This window comes from Salvelinus fontinalis, chromosome 4, assembly GCF_029448725.1.
Source record: "Salvelinus fontinalis isolate EN_2023a chromosome 4, ASM2944872v1, whole genome shotgun sequence".
Lineage (NCBI taxonomy): Eukaryota > Metazoa > Chordata > Actinopteri > Salmoniformes > Salmonidae > Salvelinus > Salvelinus fontinalis.
The window spans coordinates 11132530-11149981 of record NC_074668.1 but is presented as its reverse complement, the minus strand read 5'-3'; the positions used below and the strand labels follow the sequence as shown (position 1 = coordinate 11149981).

Sequence of the window (17452 nt, the reverse complement as noted above, 5' to 3'; positions counted from 1 at the left end):
ATTTATACTTCAATAACATAAGATAATGTTAAAATTAAATTGTATTAGTCACATGCGCCGAATACGACAAGTGTTGTTCACCTTACAGTGAAATGCTTACTTATGAGCCCCTAACCAACAATGAGGTTTAAGGAAAAAAGAAAAAAAAAAGTAATTAAAGAGCAGCAGTAAAATAACAATATCAATACTATATACAGGGGGGGACCGGTACAGAGGACATTTTTATCTTCCTCCGACACTGCCTGGTATAGAGGTCCTGGATGGCAGGAAGCTTGGCCCCAGTGATGTACTGGGCTGGACACACTACCCTCTGTAGTGCCTTGCGGTCGGAGGCCGAGCAGTTGCCATACCATACCAGTCAGGATGCTCTCGATGGTGCAGCTGTAGAACCTTTTGAGGATCTGAGGACCCATGCCAAATCTTTTCAGTCTCCTGAGGGGGAATAGGTTTTGTCGTGCCCTCTTCACGACTGCCTTGGTGTGCTTCAACCATGTTAGTGTGTTGGTGATGTGGACACAAAGGAACTTGAAGCTCTCAACCTGCTCAGCCCCGTCGATGAGAATGGGGGTGTGCTCGGTCCTCTTTTTCCTGTAGTCCACAATCATCTCCTTTGTCTTGATCACGGTGAGGGAGATGTTGTTGTCCTGGCACCACATGGCCAGGTCTCTGACCTCCTCTCTATAGGCTGTCTCGTCGTTGTCGGTGATCAGGCCTACCACTGTTGTGTCATCGGCAAACTTAGTGATGGTGTTGGAGTCATGCCTGGCCGTGCAGTCGTGAGTGAACAGGGAGTACAGGAGGGGACTGAGCACGCACCCCTGAGGGCCCACTGTGTTGAGGATCAGTGTGGCGGAATTGTTGTTACCTAACCTTACCACCTGGGAGCGGTCCGTCAGGAAGTCCAGGATCCAGTTGCAGAGGGAGGTGTTTAGTCCCAGGTCCTTAGCTTATTGATGAGCTTTGAGGGCACTGAGCTGTAGTCAATGAATAGCATTCTCACATAGGTGTTCCTTTTGTAAAAATGGGAAAGGGCAGTGTGGAGTGCAGTAGAGATTGCATCATCTGTGGTTCTGTTAGGGCGGTATGCAAATTGGAGTGGGTCTAGGGTTTCTGGGATAATGGTGTTGATGTGAGCCATGACCAGCCTTCCAAAGCACTTCATGGCTACAGATGTGAATGCTACGGGTCGGTAGTCATTTAGGCAGGTTACCTTAGTGTTCTTGGGCACATGGACTATGGTGGTCTGCTTAAAACATGTTGGTCTTACAGACTTGGACAGGGAGGGGTTGAAAATGTCAGTGAAGACACTTGCCAGTTGGTCAGCGCATGCTCGCAGTACACGTCCTGGTAATCCGTCTGGCCCTGCGGTCTTGTGAATGTTGATCTGTTTAAAGGTCTTACTCACATCGGCTGCGGAGAGCGTGATCACACAGTCTTCCGGAAAAGCTTGTGCTCTCATGCATGTTTCAGTGTTATTTGCCTCGAAGCGAGCATAGAAGTAGTTTAGCTCGTCTGTTAGGCTCGTGTCACCGGGCAGCTCTCGGCTGTGCTTCCCTTTGTATTCTGTAATGGTTTGCAAGCCCTGCCACAACCGACGAGTGTCAGAGCCGGTGATTCGATTCGATCTTAGTCCTGTATTGACGCTTTGCCTGTTTGATGGTTCGTCGGAGGGCATAGCGGAATTTCTTAAAAGCTTCTGAGTTAGTCCCGCTCCTTGAAAGCGGCAACTCTAGCCTTCAGCTCAGTGCGGATGTTGCCTGGCTTCTGGTTGGGGTATGTACGTACGGTCACTGTGGGGACGATGTCATCGATGCACTTATTGCTGAAACCAATGACTGATGTGGTGTACTCCTCAATGCCATCGGAGGAATCCCGGAACATATTCCAGTCTGTGCTAGCAAAACAGTCCTGTAGCTTAGCATCTGCTTCATCTGACCACTTATTTATTGATCAAGTCACTGGTGCTTCCTGCTTTAATTTTTGCTTGTGAGCAGGAATCAGGAGGATAGAATTGTGGTCAGATGAAATATGAAAAATACAGATAAACTCTATAGGTAGATAGTGTGGTCTGCAGCTGATCATAAGATACTCTACCTCAGGCGAGCAATAGCTCGAGACTTCCTTAGATATCATGCACCAGCTGTTATTTGCAAAAATACATAGTCCACCGCCCCTTCTCTTACCAGACGCCGCTGTTCTGTCCTGCCGATACAGCGTATAACCAGCTAGCTGTATGTTGGTAATGTGTTCATTAAGCCACGACTCCGTGAAGCATAAGATAGTACAGTTTTGAATGTCCCGTTGATAGTTTAATCTTCCTCGTAGATCATCGATTTTATTTCCTAGATTGCAAGTTTGCTAGCAGAAGTCAGCCTGCCCTCTGGCCCCTTTTTCTCTGCCTTCTCTTCACGCAAATAATGGGGATCTGGGCCTGTTCCCAGGAAAGCAGTATATCATTCACGTCAGGCTCGTTGGACTCGTTAAAGATTCTGCCAGTGAGTAATCGCAGTACTGATGTCCAGAAGTTATTTTCGGTCATAAGAGACGGTAGCAGCAATATTATGTACAAAATAAGTAAAAAAATAAGTTCCAAACTACGCAAAAAAACACACAAAAAAGACACAATTGGTTAGGAATACATAAAACATCAGCCTTGTTCTCCGGCGCCATCTTGTTTGACAGCTTTGTCATTAATTTGTAATTAAAAAAAATATGTATATTACTGTATTATATTATTTTATATATTTTACATGTTATGTGGCCACACAGGGGGTCAGAGATAATTAGACACCTGTGATAATCTGAAGTAACAAAAAGGTCACTAAATGTAATTTTATAAAATTAAAATAAAAAACTTTAAAGTTACTAAAATGTTGGTAGTTTACTGGTAAAAAGTTAACACTAATATCCCCTCTTTGTAAACCTAGTTACAATAAAATATAGGACAGGACAGCCTGGTAGGTGCTTCCACTACACTACTGTACAGTAGGGCTAAAGGAAAGTGGTTGATGCTAGCAACGTCAGGGTCGTGGCTTTGATTCCTGCTAGGGCCAGCCAAATGAAAATGTATGCACTGATGTAAGTCGCTCTGGATAATAGCGTCTGCTAAATAGCATATACAGTGGGGAGAAGAAGTATTTGATACACTGCCGATTTTGCAGGTTTTGCTACTTACAAAGCATGTAGAGGTCTGTAGATCTTATCATAGGTACACTTCAACTGTGAGAGACGGAATCTAAAACAAAAATCCAGAAAATCACATTGTATGATTTTTAAGTAATTAATTTGCATTTTATTGCATGACATACAGTGGGGCAAAAAAGTATTTAGTCAGCCACCAATTGTGCAAGTTCTCCCACTTAAAAAGATCAGAGAGGCCTGTAATTTTCATCATAGGTACACTTCAACTATGACAGACAAAATGAGAAGAAAAAAAATCCAGAAAATCACATTGTAGGATTTTTAATGAATTTATTTGCAAATTATGGTGGAAAATAAGTATTTGGTCAATAACAAAAGTTTATCTCAATACTTTGTTATATACCCTTTGTTGGCAATGACAGAGGTCAAACGTTTTCTGTTAGTCTTCACAAGGTTTTCACACAATGTTGCTGGTATTTTGGCCCATTCCTCCATGCAGATCTCCTCTAGAGCAGTGATGTTTTGGGGCTGTTGCTGGGCAACACGAACTTTCAACTCCCTCCAAAGATTTTCTATGGGGTTGAGACCTGCACAAGGCTGGGATGGGCTACAGGACAATAGGCAAGCAGCTTGGTGAGAAGGCAACAAGTGTTGGCGCAATTATTAGAAAATGTAAGAAGTTCAAGATGACGGTCAATCACCCTCGGTCTGGGGCTCCATGCAAGATCTCACCTCGTGGGGCATCAATGATCATGAGGAAGGTGAGAGATCAGCCCAGAACTACACGCAGGACCTGGTCAATGACCTGAAGAGAGCTGGGACCACAGTCTCAAAGAAAACCATTAGTAACACACTACGCCGTCATGGATTAAAATCCTGCAACGCACGCAAGGTCCCCCTGCTCAAGCCAGCGCATGTCCAGGCCCGTCTGAAGTTTGCCAATGACCATCTGGATGATCCAGAGGAGGAATGGGAGAAGGTCATGTGGTCTGATGAGACAAAAATAGAGCTTTTTGGTCTAAACTCCACTCGCCGTGTTTAGAGGAAGAAGAAGGATGAGTACAACCTCAAGAACACCATCCCAACCGTGAAGCATGGAGGTGGAAACATCATTCTTTGGGGATGTTTTTCTGCAAAGGGGACAGGACGACTGCACCGTATTGAGGGGAGGATGGATGGGGCCATGTATCGCGAGATCTTGGCCAACAACCTCCTTCCCTCAGTAAGAGCATTGAAGATGGGTCGTGGCTGGGTCTTCCAGCATTACAACGACCCGAAACACACCGTCTGGACAACGAAGGAGTGGCTTCGTAAGAAGCATTTCAAGGTCCTGGAGTGGCCTAGCCAGTCTCCAGACCTGAACCCAATAGAAAATCTTTGGAGGGAGCTGAAAGTCCGTATTTCCCAGCGACAGCCCCAAACGTGAAGGATCTGGAGAAGGTCTGTATGGAGGAGTGGGCCAAAATCCCTGCTGCAGTGTGTGCAAACCTGGTCAAGAACTACAGGAAACATATGATCTCTGTAATTGCAAACAAAGGTTTCTGTACCAATTATTAAGTTCTGCTTTTCTGATGTATCAAATACTTATGTCATGCAATAAAATGCAAATTAATTACTTAAAAATCATACAATGTGATTTTCTGGATTTTTGTTTTAGATTCCGTCTCTCACAGTTGAAGTGTACCTATGATAAAAATTACAGACCTCTACATGCTTTGTAAGTTGGAAAACCTGCAAAATCTGCAGTATATCAAATACTTCTTCTCCCCACTGTATATACAGTACCAGTCAAAAGATTGGACACCTACTCATTCAAGGGTTTTTCTTTATTTTTTTTACTGTTTTCTACATTGTAGAATAATAGTGAAGACATCAAAACTATGAACTAACACATATGGAATTATGTAGTAACCAAAAAAGTGTTAAACAAATCAAAATATATTTTATGTTTTAGATTCTTCAAAGTAGCCACCCGTTGCCTTGATGACAGCTTTGCACACTCTTGGCATTCTCTAAACCAGCTTCACCTGGAATGCTTTTCCAACAGTTTTGAAGCAGTTCCCACACATGCTGAGCACTTGTTGGATGCTTTTCCTTCACTCTGCGGTCCAACTCATCCCAAACCATCTTAATTGGGTTGCGGTCGGGGTGATTGTGGAGGCCAGGTCATCTGATGCAGCACTCCATCACTCTCCTTCTTGGTCAAATAGCCCTTACACAGCCTGAAGGTGTGTTGGGTCATTGTCCTGTTGAAAAACAAATGATAGTCCCACTAAGAGCAAACCAGATGGGATGGCGTATCGCTGCAGATCGCTGTGGTAGCCATGCTGGTTAAGTGTGCCTTGAATTCTAAATAAATCACAGTGTCACCAGCAAAGCACCATCACACCTTCTCCTCCATGCTTCACGGTGGGAACCACACATGCGGCGATCATCCGTTCACCTACTCTGTGTCTCACAAAAACACGACGGTTGGAACCAAAAATCTCAAATTTGGACTCATCAGACCAAAGGACAGATTTCCACTGGTCTAATGTCCATTGCTTGTGTTTCTTGGCCCAAGCAAGTCTCTTCTTATTATTGGTGTCCTTTAGTAGTTGTTTCTTTGTAGCAATTTGACCATGAAGGCCTGATTCACACAGTCTCCTCTGAACAGTTAATGTTGAGATGTGTCTGTTACCTGACCTCTGTGAAGCATTTATTTGGGCTGAAATCTGAGTTGCAGTTAACACTAATGAACTTATCCTCTGCAGCAGAGGTAACTCTGGATCTTCCTTTCCTTTGGCGGTCCTCATAAGAGCCAGTTTCATCATAGTGCTTGATGGTTTTTGCGACTGTACTTGAAGAAACTTTCAAAGTAGTGATGCACCGATATTACGTTTTGGCCGATACCAATATCCGAAATCCAGTCTTACCGTCAACAGTGAAGAGGCGACTCTGGGATGCTGGCTTTCTAGGCAGAGTTCCTCTGTCCAGTGTCTGTGTTCTTTTGCTCATATTAATCTTTTATTTTTACTGGCCAGTCTGAGATATGGCTTTTTCTTTGCATCTCTGCCTAGAAAGCCAGCATCCCGTGGTCGCCTCTTCACTGTTGACGGGTGTTTTGCGGGTACTATTTAATAAAGCTGTCTGTTGAGGACTTGTGAGAGGCGTCTGTTTCTCAAACTAGACACTCTAATGTACTTGTCCTCTTGCTCAGTTGTACACCGGGGCCTCCCACTCCTCTTTCTATTCTGGTTAGAGCCAGTTTGCGCTGTTCTGTGAAGGGAGTAGTAAACAGCGTTGTACGAGATCTTCAGTTTCTTGGCAATTTCTCGCATGGAATAAATAGCCTTAATTTCTCAGAACAAGAATAGACTGACGAGTTTCAGAAGAAAGTCTTTGTTTTTGGCCATTTTGAGCCTGTAATCGAACCCACAAATGCTGATGCTCCAGATACTCAACTAGTCTAAAGAAGGTTCGTTTTATTGCTTCTTCAAAACTTCAGGATTGGTGTGTTCCCTGCGGGACAGTTGAGCTAACGTAGGCTAATGCGATTAGTATGAGGTTGTAAGTAACAAGAACATTTCCCAGGACATAGACATATCTGATATTGGCAGAAAGCTTAAATTCTTGTTAATCTAACAGCACCGTCCAATTTACAATAGCTATTACAGTGAAAGAATACCATTGCTATTGTTTGAGAGTGCACAGTTTTGAACAAGAAAAGTTACTAATCAGTACAACAGTTTTTAGCTGTGCTAACATTTTTTGCAAAAGGGTTTTCTAATGATCAATTAGCCCTTTAAAATGATAAACTTTGATTAGCTAACACAACGTGCCATTGGAACACAGAAGTGATGGTTGCTGATAATGGGCCTCTGTACACCTATGTGGATATTCCATAAAAAAGCTGCCATTTACAACATTTAACAATGTCTACATTGTATTTCTGATCAATTTGATGTTATTTTAATGGGCAAAAAATGTGCTTTTCTTTCAAAAACAAGGACATTTCTAAGTGACCCCAAACGTTTGAACGGTAGTGTATGTGTGTTGAACACTATTCTCGAGGAAAAACAATCCTGCGTGGATGTTTTGAAGTCTGATAACTCTTTGGAGGACGTTGGAAAACATATCTTGGGTATTGAGTAGACTGATACCCCATTTCGTTGATCCCCAATCCTTAGGTAAAGCTGTACAGTCCAATATGAATGTCAATACACACAATAGGCTGACTGGGGAGGGGATTTCATACAGTCACAGTGCCGCGATAAGAGCTACAACGCTAATATTTACCTAAACTCTTCAGTTGTGTTCTGTGGGTGTCACCGAGTAGACTGATACCCCATTTCATTGCTTCACATTCCAACCATGTTTAACATTATCTAGTCTAAATATGGCATGATTCCACCAATTGTAACCTTCTGCATCACTTTCAAAGAGGTACTTTTATTATGAAGGCAAACCGCAAATTCCACTATGGTGCCTAATCCTTATTGTGGCCAACTTCACAACACATAACCCGGTCAGGTTGAGCCTCACTAGCCAGATGAAGCTAGCTGGCTGCTTATAATGTTAGCTTTGGGCAACAGGGTTAAGTGGCTGGCTAGCTGTTTTATTTTCACGAACTGAAGTTAAATTTCAATAGGCGAAGTGTCTACCTGGCTAATACTTACTAGGATTCCTAAATCATTGCTAAGAATAATGAAAATGACTGCAGTTTCTACTGGTCATTGTTTTCAGGCTGGTTGTATTGGTGCTAGCTAGGTACCAAGCTAAAGCTAGCTAGCTACCCACCCCAGAAGTTGCGGTCGAACAAGTAATGCTTTATTACCAATGCGATATTGTAAACACATCGTTCGTGGCCGGTATTTGCTTGTTTGCAGACTTTTTTGTACAGCTTTGACAGTGCTACTGATAGTTGTGGTGGCGCTTGGCTTACACGTGCAAATTCAGAACACACAACATTCTATAATAGAACTGTGTTATTTGACGTTTCAAATTAAAAGCTTATTTAACACGTCAAATAGTGTTATTGACGTGTATCTTTTTTGACACGTATCTTTTTTGACACGCAAAGACCCAAATGCCGTTCCATAGTATGTCGTGAAGCTAATAGCAGTGACGTTATTACTGTGTAACTCCGGTAGGGCAACATCTGAAAAATAGCACACTTGTGGACCGGTGCTCGACCAGTCGCGAAAGCCAACATCACCCACGACGGAGAACGGTTGATTGTCAAGGGCAATGAATTCCATTATCTTGGCATTAATGGATTTCGCCTTTGAGTTGTCTTGCTGAAATGTTGGTACTCTTTCAAATGACTGCTCGACTTGTTGACGGCTCGATCCACACAGCAGACATTGTGGGCTAGGTTAGGAATGCTGTGTTGCACGTGTAGCGCAACATTTTACGTGGCGTCATTACGTCATATACCTACGTTATATAGGTATGCACGTCAGCTTCGACATCGGTTTTGCACATCGGCGTTAAGCTAGGCATTGGGCCGATACCGATGTTGGCATTTTTAGTTAATATCGGCCGATTCCGATATGTTCACCGATATATCGTGCATCCCTAGTTCAAAGTGCTTGAAATTTTCCTGATTGACTGACCTTCATGTCATAAAGTAATGATTGACTGTCGTTTCTCTTTGCTTATTTGAGCTGTTCTTGCCATAATATGGACTTAGTCTTTTACCAAATAGGGCTATCTTCTGTATACCACCCCTACCTTATCACAACACAACTGATTCCACAAATTAACTTTTAAAAAGGTACACCTGTTAATTGAAATGCATTCCAGGTGACTACCTCATGAAGCTGTTTGAGAGACTGCCAAGACTGTGCAAAGCTGTCCTCAATGCAAAGAGTGGCTACTTTGAAGAATCTCAAATCTCAAATATATTTTCATTTGTTTAAACACTTTTTTGGGGTTACTATAAGATTCCATATGTGTTATTTCATAGTTTGGATGTAATCACTATTCTGCAATGTAGAAAATTGTAAAATTAAGAAAAACCCTTGAATGAGTACAGTCGTGGCCAAAAGTTTTGAGAATGACACAAATTTTCACAAAGTTTGTGTCAGTGTCTTTAGATAATTTTGTCAGATGTTACTATGGAATACTGAAGTATAATTACAAGCATTTCACAAGTGTCAAAGGCTTTTATTGACAATTACATGAAGTTGATGCTAAGAGTCAATATTTGCAGTGTTGACCCTTCTTTTTCAAGACCTCTACAATCCACCCTGGCATGCTGTCAATTAACGTCTGGGCCACATCCTGACTGATGGTAGCCCATTCTTGCATAATCAATGCTTGGAGTTTGTCAGAATTTGTGGGGTTTTGTTTGTCCACCCGCCTCTTGAGGATTGACCACAAGTTCTCAATGGGATTAAGGTCTGGGGAGTTTCCTGGCCATGGACCCAAAATATTAATGTTTTGTTCCCCGAGCCACTTAGTTATCGCTTTTGCCTTATAGCAAGGTGCTCCATCATGCTGGAAAAGGCATTGTTTGTCACCAAACTGTTCCTGGATGGTTGGGAGAAGTTGCTCTCGGAGGATGTGTTGGTACCATTCTTTATTCATGGCTGTGTTCTTAGGCAAAATTGTGAGTGAGCCCACTCCCTTGCCTGAGAAGCAACCCCACACATGAATGGTCTCAGGATGCTTTACTGTTGGCATGACACAAGACTGATGGTAGCGCTCACCTCATCTTCTCCGGACACGCTTTTTTCCGGATGCCCCAAACAATCGGAAAGGGGATTCATCAGAGAAAATGACTTTACCCCAGTCCTCAGCAGTCCAATCCCTGTACCTTTTGCAGAATATCAGTCTGTCCCTGATGTTTTTCCTGGAGAGAAGTGGCTTCTTTGCTGCTCTTCTGGACACCAGGCCATCCTCCAAAAGTCTTCGCCTCACTGTGCGTGCAGATGCACTCACACCTGCCTGCTGCCATTCCTGAGCAAGCTCTGTACTGGTGGTGCCCCGATCCCGCAGCTGAATCAACTTTAAGAGACGGTCCTGATGCTTGCTGGACTTTCTTGGGCGCCCTGATGCCTTCTTCACAACAATTGAACCGCTCTCCTTGAAGTTCTTGATGATCCGATAAATGGTTGATTTAGGTGCAATCTTACTGGCAGCAATATCCTTGCCTGTGAAGCCCTTTTTGTGCAAAGCAATGATGACGGCACGTGTTTCCTTGCAGGTAACCATGGTTGACAGAGGAAGAACAATGATTCCAAACACCACCCTCCTTTTGAAGCTTCCAGTCTGTTATTCAAACTCAATCAGCATGACAGAGTGATCTCCAGCCTTGTGCTCGTCAACACTCACACCTGTGTTAACGAGAGAATCACTGACATGGTGGCAGCTGGTCCTTTTGTGGCAGGGCTGAAATGCAGTGGAAATGTTTTTGGGTGATTCAGTTCATTTGCATGGCAAAGAGAGACTTTCAATTTATTGTAATTCTTCTGATCACTCTTCATAACATTCTGGAGTATATGCAAATTGCCATCATACAAACTGAGGCAGCAGACTTTGAAAATTAATATTTGTGTCATTCTCAAAACTTTTGGCCACGACTGTAGATGTGTCCAAACTTTTGACTGGTACTGTGTATAAATACACAGTATATACATTATACTATATTACAGTACATGAAAGGACATCACATCAGGGGAGCTTAGTAGGTGTTTACAGCACAGGACAGCAGGACAGGACAGCAGGGGAGATGGGAGTGGTGCTAGCACCATTAGTGTTGCGGACTAAATAGCTTAGTCAATGGCCACATCCTCTTGGATTACACTCTCACACGGGGATAACAGCACCTCCCTGAATCAAACAGACTAATCCTTTAACTAACTGTTTTGCAGATCAGTGCAACAGGCAGCCCCTACCAAGGCGACAGCAATTTGTCACTCAAGGGATTGCTCACGCCTCCTTCCCTGTCTGGCCACTCCGATCCCCATCCCTGCATGAACAGTAAACACTTGTGCTTATTTTGTAGTGCATCATACTAAGATGTATTTAGTTTTGGGAGTGGTGCAAACACCCCTCATCTTACATACTCAGAAGGGAAAGCACATGTGCAATACTTGCTTGTGTGGCTAAATCTGCGGTTGATGAAATGTAAGTGTCTCCAATCTTGGTTTGAAGTTTTCCCCTAAGCGCTCTCGTGGGGAATCGGAGAGCGTGGCCGTAGGAGTGTATTACCAATTTCTTCTCCTTTTTTTGCCATCCTCTTTTTAAATTTGTGGGAATAACAGAAGGCACTCCAGTGTGACGAGCAAAGCTTCACTGAGATGCTGAAGTGTTTTCCATCGTCTGTTGAGTAGGCTCGTGGTTTCATGAGCAGTCAAGGGCAATGCAGAGGCGGGCTAAAGTATGTTAGCTGGACATGTACAAGGGAACACTGGGGAAATAACCCCCTCCCCCTTCTCTGTGTCATAATTAGAATACACTCAACAGCCAACAGGATATGGTTGCTCCCTCTTCTACTGTGGGTTTCAGGATACACAATCAAGTGCAGAAACTTGTCAATGCCATTGCCACGGAAATCAAATTATGTATAGTAGATGATGAATCCACTTCATCCACTTCCACTTCATAAGACATGCTAGCACGTGGCTGTTGAAGGAACAAGTAAAAAGACATTATCATTCAACATGGAATAGTTAACCAACCCTTATTACAAAATATTTGGGAATGTAATAGGGTTGGGTGATATTTGGGCAGACCTCTTCTACGATATGCTGCTCCTGATATCACGATATGCGATATAACCGTTTTGTGACGTTAATGACTAGATAATTCAAATGTTTGTTTTTATTTACATATTATAGTCACATCCTCATTACAGGTGCACAATGATCGCGCCACCGTTTCCTGGTTGCAAATTTTTGAATCGTTCGCCTAATTTCAGTGTGTGACAAAACAAGCAAGTATAGTGTACTTAATCATTGTACCATTTAAACCGCTGTGAAATATATTTTCCAAAAACCAAAATATTGTATTTTCAGCTGTTTGAAGCTGCTGTACAAAACCGAAAGTAAATGACGCAAAAACGAAACTTAAGAACGGAATGCATAGAAATAGCGCACATAGAACAGATGTACCACGTCCTAGACTTGCTTTCAATGAGAATGACAGATCTATAACTCACATTTCTATATAAATTTGGTTGGGTCGCCCAAAAAGTTACATATTGCAGCTTTAAATAATCTTAGTATGACTATAAAATAAGACCGTTCATTCATTTAGACTTTATTTTCAACATGTTCATATAACTGATAAAACTGATAAAACTGCACAGAGTATAGTCAGAGTATAGTCTTAACCCTCACGATATATCATCAATGTCAAATATCACGATATTCGATTTAATCATATATTGTCCCAACCCTAAATTGTAATCTTCCCTAGCCTGTAGTAGACTGGTAATGAAACATTTGAGTACCTATTTGAGTGAATTGTACCTTTAACACTCATCTCTCTCTCTGAATATCCCCTCCTTAACTCTTGTGAAAGTTTTATATCTGGGTATTCACCAAGAACCAAACTGAAGCGAACGGATTTGTCCAATAAGAAACACTTGTTTGAATTTTTCCGTAGCAAAATGTTCTGCTATTGTGCAAAACGATTTGCTACGGTATGCATTAATGAATACACCCCTGGTTTCTGGACCCTCTGCAACTGCAAATCTTTCCTGTATTGATCCTCTTGAATTTATGCCACAGGTACAGAATGAATGTAATATCTACTGACCCAAAGTTTTTCTAGGTGAAAAATAAGAGACCTACTGAAGTTGGCAGTGAAGAAATGGATCCTTGTTTTAAAAAGCCAGCATTTCAAATCAAATCAAATTGTATTTGTCACATTGAAATGTTTCTTACAAGCCCTTAACCAACAATGCAGTTTTAAGAAAAATCAGTGTTAAAGTATTTACTAAATAAACTGAAGTAAAAGATTCCGGTTAGTCGAGGTAATATGCACATGGAATGCACATGGAACCCACTGGTTCCAGGTCATCTACAAGACCCTGCTAGGTAAAGTCCCCCCTTATCTCAGCTCGCTGGTCACCATAGCAGCACCTACCTGTAGCACGCGCTCCAGCAGGTATATCTCTCTAGTCACCCCCAAAACCAATTCTTCCTTTGGACGCCTCTCCTTCCAGTTCTCTGCTGCCAATGACTGGAACGAACTACAAAAATCTCTGAAACTGGAAACACCTATCTCCCTCACTAGCTTTAAGCACCAGCTGTCAGAGCAGCTCATAGATTACTGCACCTGTACATAACCCATCTACAATTTAGCCCAAACAACTACCTCTTTACCTACTGTATTTATTTATTAATTTATTTTGCTCCTTTGCACCCCATTATTTCTGTCTCTACTTTGCACTTTCTTCCAATGCAAACCAACCATTCCAGTGTTTTTTTAGTTTTTATTTTACTTGCTGTGTTGTACTCACTTCGCCTCCATGGCCTTTTTATATTTTATTTATTTATACATATATCTGTTTGCCTTCACCTCCCTTATCTCACCTCACTTGCTCACATTGTATATAGACTTATTTTTTTTCACTGTATTATTGACTATATGTTTGTTTTTACTCCATGTGTAACTATGTGTTGTTGTATGTGTCGAACTGCTTTGCTTTATCTTGGCCAGGTCGCAATTGTAAATGAGAACGTGTTCTCAATTTGCCTACCTGGTTAAATAAAGGTTAAATAAAATAAATAAATAAATAAAACATGTAGGTAGAGGTAAAGGGACTATGCATAGATAATAAACTGTGTGTCCATTTAGCATTAAAGCGACAATCAGAAGTTGAAACAATGACACAGTTGTATCCTCGCCCCTGTTTTGGTAAAAAAGTTGAGGGATGCGGCTGGGTAAATGTAACCACCCTCAAAATCATAGACAGAGCTATGGATGCAAGGACTGACCATCCATGACATCACAATTATAGTTGTAACCATGTTTTGAGGCTATACAGTATTTGTTTACATTTACTTTGTTTACAAACAGTGGAGTAAAACGAGTTTATATTTTGTGTTCTGATGAGGTACGATAGTTGGAACTAAGCTCATGAGGGATTTCTAAGTTATATTCTTCAAGAATCAATGGGTTTATAAGTCCAAAAATGAATGTAGCAACTGCAGATCGCCTCTTTTAAGATACTCACTCAAACATCATTGCGGGGTAAAAAGGTCAGAGCTTGCACTGTGAAGCAGTATTAATACACATCTATTGCTGGAGGGGGGGGTGACATTAACAGATTAGTTTAGCTCCAAATGATGTATATCTCAGATGCCATTTATACAGAAGTGGTTGAGCACCGACAGCCGACATGAACATTTCTGCCATTTCACACGCTTGACTTGAGCTTGACATTTAGGGGCAGTTTCCCAGACACATTAAGCCTAGTCCTTGGACTAAAAAGGTATTTCAATAGAGATTCTCTGTTGAGCAGGCCTAGTTTTAATCTGTCCCCCTTAAAGTTGATCAATGTGAGTCAGAACCAGTTGGTGACATTGTTATGTTCAAATGGAGTTCATGAAGTCCAGAATGTCATACTGTTCTCTACGCTATTACACCGTAAACATACTTTGTTGTAAATTTGGTACACTGCACTGACATTTTTGCTAGTTGGTAGTCAACATTAATCTTACATGAATCGTATGATTCACCAGTTATAACGGCATCGCATTTATTTCTCAATGTTCTCCAAATTATATGAACACATTTATTTTTTGACCATACCTTTTACCTTGTCCATCAGAAACCCTTAGAGAAGATGAGTTATCTCCAAGACATCTCTAGTGTCATATCTTCTGGATTTCTATCTTTTTTCACCTGTAGACCCACCTGGGGAACTGTTTTTCTGGGTGTCACCACAAGATGGTAGCATATCCCTTTGAAACACAAGGAAAAGGGTTCTGCATGAACATGAATCCACAACCACTACTCAGAATATGGATGCCTTTGAACATTTCCATTGTTTACTGGGCCAGTGGCTTCCCATTCTCAATGGATTAGAGAAGTGGCTTTTAGATAAATATATTGGATCTTATAACCTTTGCCTTGGTGACCCCTTATGTTTCCAGCACAGCCATGAATGAACCCTAACAAAACATACAAAATGTCAATGCAAACAGAGTGACCTTGTATGTCTGTTTGTCTCATGTCTATAGTTCCAGGTTTTCTCACCTCCTAACCTTACAAGGAAAAACTCTGGGCCCTAGTTATAGCCCATCACTCCTGACACTACTCCCAAAGTCGAGTGCCATGCATCAAGCTAGTTGTTCAATTTGTCCAATGCTCTGAGTCACACATACATATACGTTTCCTGTATTGTGTCCTCAGGACCTACTGAACAACCTGGGTTCCTCTGAGCTGGATGAGGACGACCTGATGTTGGACCTGGAGCTCTCTGATGACCAACGCCAGCGTCACGGTATAAACACTCCCCATTCACCAGCAAAGCGTCCCGGTATAAACACTCCCCATTCATTCATCATTAAAGCCACCGTCTTTATTCCGAATGGCACCCTATTCCCTACGTAGTGCACTACTTTTGACCAGGGCCAATCGGACTCTGGTCAAAAGTAGTGCACTATATAGGTAATAGTAGTGAGAGCCAGCCTCTGCTCCTCTGTCAGCCACCCATCCAGGGAAACTTTGGCCCTAAACTTTTGAGCATGACCTCTACATGTATATCCAGGGACACACCCAAGTTTATGCAGGATCAACTTTGTTTGCTCAGATATTTAGGAAGTTTAGAAAAGGCCTACTTTAACTAGACCAAATACACTTGCTAGGGTTGTGTTGTCACAACACAACTGATTGGCTCAAACACATTAACAAGGAAAGAAATTCCACAAATTAACTTCTAACAAGGCACACCTGTTAATTGAAATGCATTCCAGGGTGACTACCTCATGAAGCTGGTTGAGAGAATGCCAAGAATAAGCAACGCTGTCATCAAGGCAAAGGGTGGCTACTTTGAAGAATCTCAAATCTCAAATATATTTTGATTTGTTTAGCACTTTTTGGTTACTACATGATTTCATATGTGTTATTTCATTGCTTTGATGTTTTCACTATTATTATACAATGTAGAAAATAGTAAAAATAAAGAAAAACCCTTGAATGAGTAGGTGTGTCCATACTTTTGACTGGTAGTATATGTGTAGATAGTATATTGAAAACCTAAACATAAAATGTATCACAAACTATTTCTTCATAATGGTTATTGATTTGCACCCGTTAAAACGGTTTTGACACTGGGCTATTAATCAAAATGTCTTGTCAACAGAGAGCAGTGACAGCATCATTTTCAACTTACATTTTAGGAATATAAATTAAACTTTTAACATTAATTTCCTATGGTATTCTACTTAACCAGGTAAAAAACTGCTGAATGAGTCCAAAAACGTACTGTGATTGATTTGTTTTGATGATATATATATACCAGAAATCACCAAAACAGGATTGCCCTGCCTACTTATGCTTTCAGTACAAGATTCATTCTCTGATCCTTTAAGGGAATGGACAAAATGATAGTTCATACTGCAAGAGCTCTGATTGGTTCGAGGGCGTCCTCCTTACTGTGTAAGTCTATGGAAGGGGGTGAGAACCATGAGCCTCCTAGGTTTTGTATTGAAGTCAATATACGCAGAGGAGGGAAAATGGCTGCCCTCCGGCTACACCATGGTGCTACTATAGAGGGTGCTGTTGAGACTACTGTAGACCTTCATTGCGTACCTAACGGGAGGTCTGAGTCAGTTTCACAAGACTTCCGTATCTCTAGGCATGCAACAACTATGCAGACTTTGAGAATGACCTTCAATCTTAATTCTCTTAACGTCCCCACTATTTCTGGAGAGGTTGCATCAGAACATGCTGAAGTACACATCAACACGTAGTGAGGGCAAAGCCTTTAGTCAGAGAGCCTCCCAGGGTGTCATCATTAATACATGCAAAAAAAACTATTTTGCATGCTAAGTATTTTTTTTTATATACTAAGTGGTTCACAGACTGGCATGAAATCCCTGCAAAGATTTGATAAATCGCACACTTAAAGCGAAGTGATGAGGTGGTTTACTGAGGAAGAGAAGGAAGTGGGAAGCCTCACCCCAACTCAAATGAAGACACACACACACACACACACACACACACACACACACACACACACACACACACACACACACACACACACACACACACACACACACACACACACACACACACACACACACACACACACACACACACACACACACACACACACACACACACACACACATGCCTGAGCACAGAC

The 17452-nt window shown here is 41.8% G+C and overlaps 1 protein-coding gene across 3 annotated transcripts in view; it reads left to right on the top strand.

The window, feature by feature from the left end:
- LOC129853068 (serine-rich coiled-coil domain-containing protein 1-like) overlaps positions 1 to 17452 on the top strand; it is a 105795-nt gene that overhangs the window by 11524 nt on the left and 76819 nt on the right. For all 3 annotated transcript variants that reach the window (XM_055918731.1, XM_055918730.1, XM_055918732.1), the window contains exon 4: positions 15496 to 15586. In XM_055918731.1, the coding sequence (XP_055774706.1) occupies positions 15496 to 15586 (91 nt within the window). The remainder of the gene's footprint in view (positions 1 to 15495; positions 15587 to 17452) is intronic.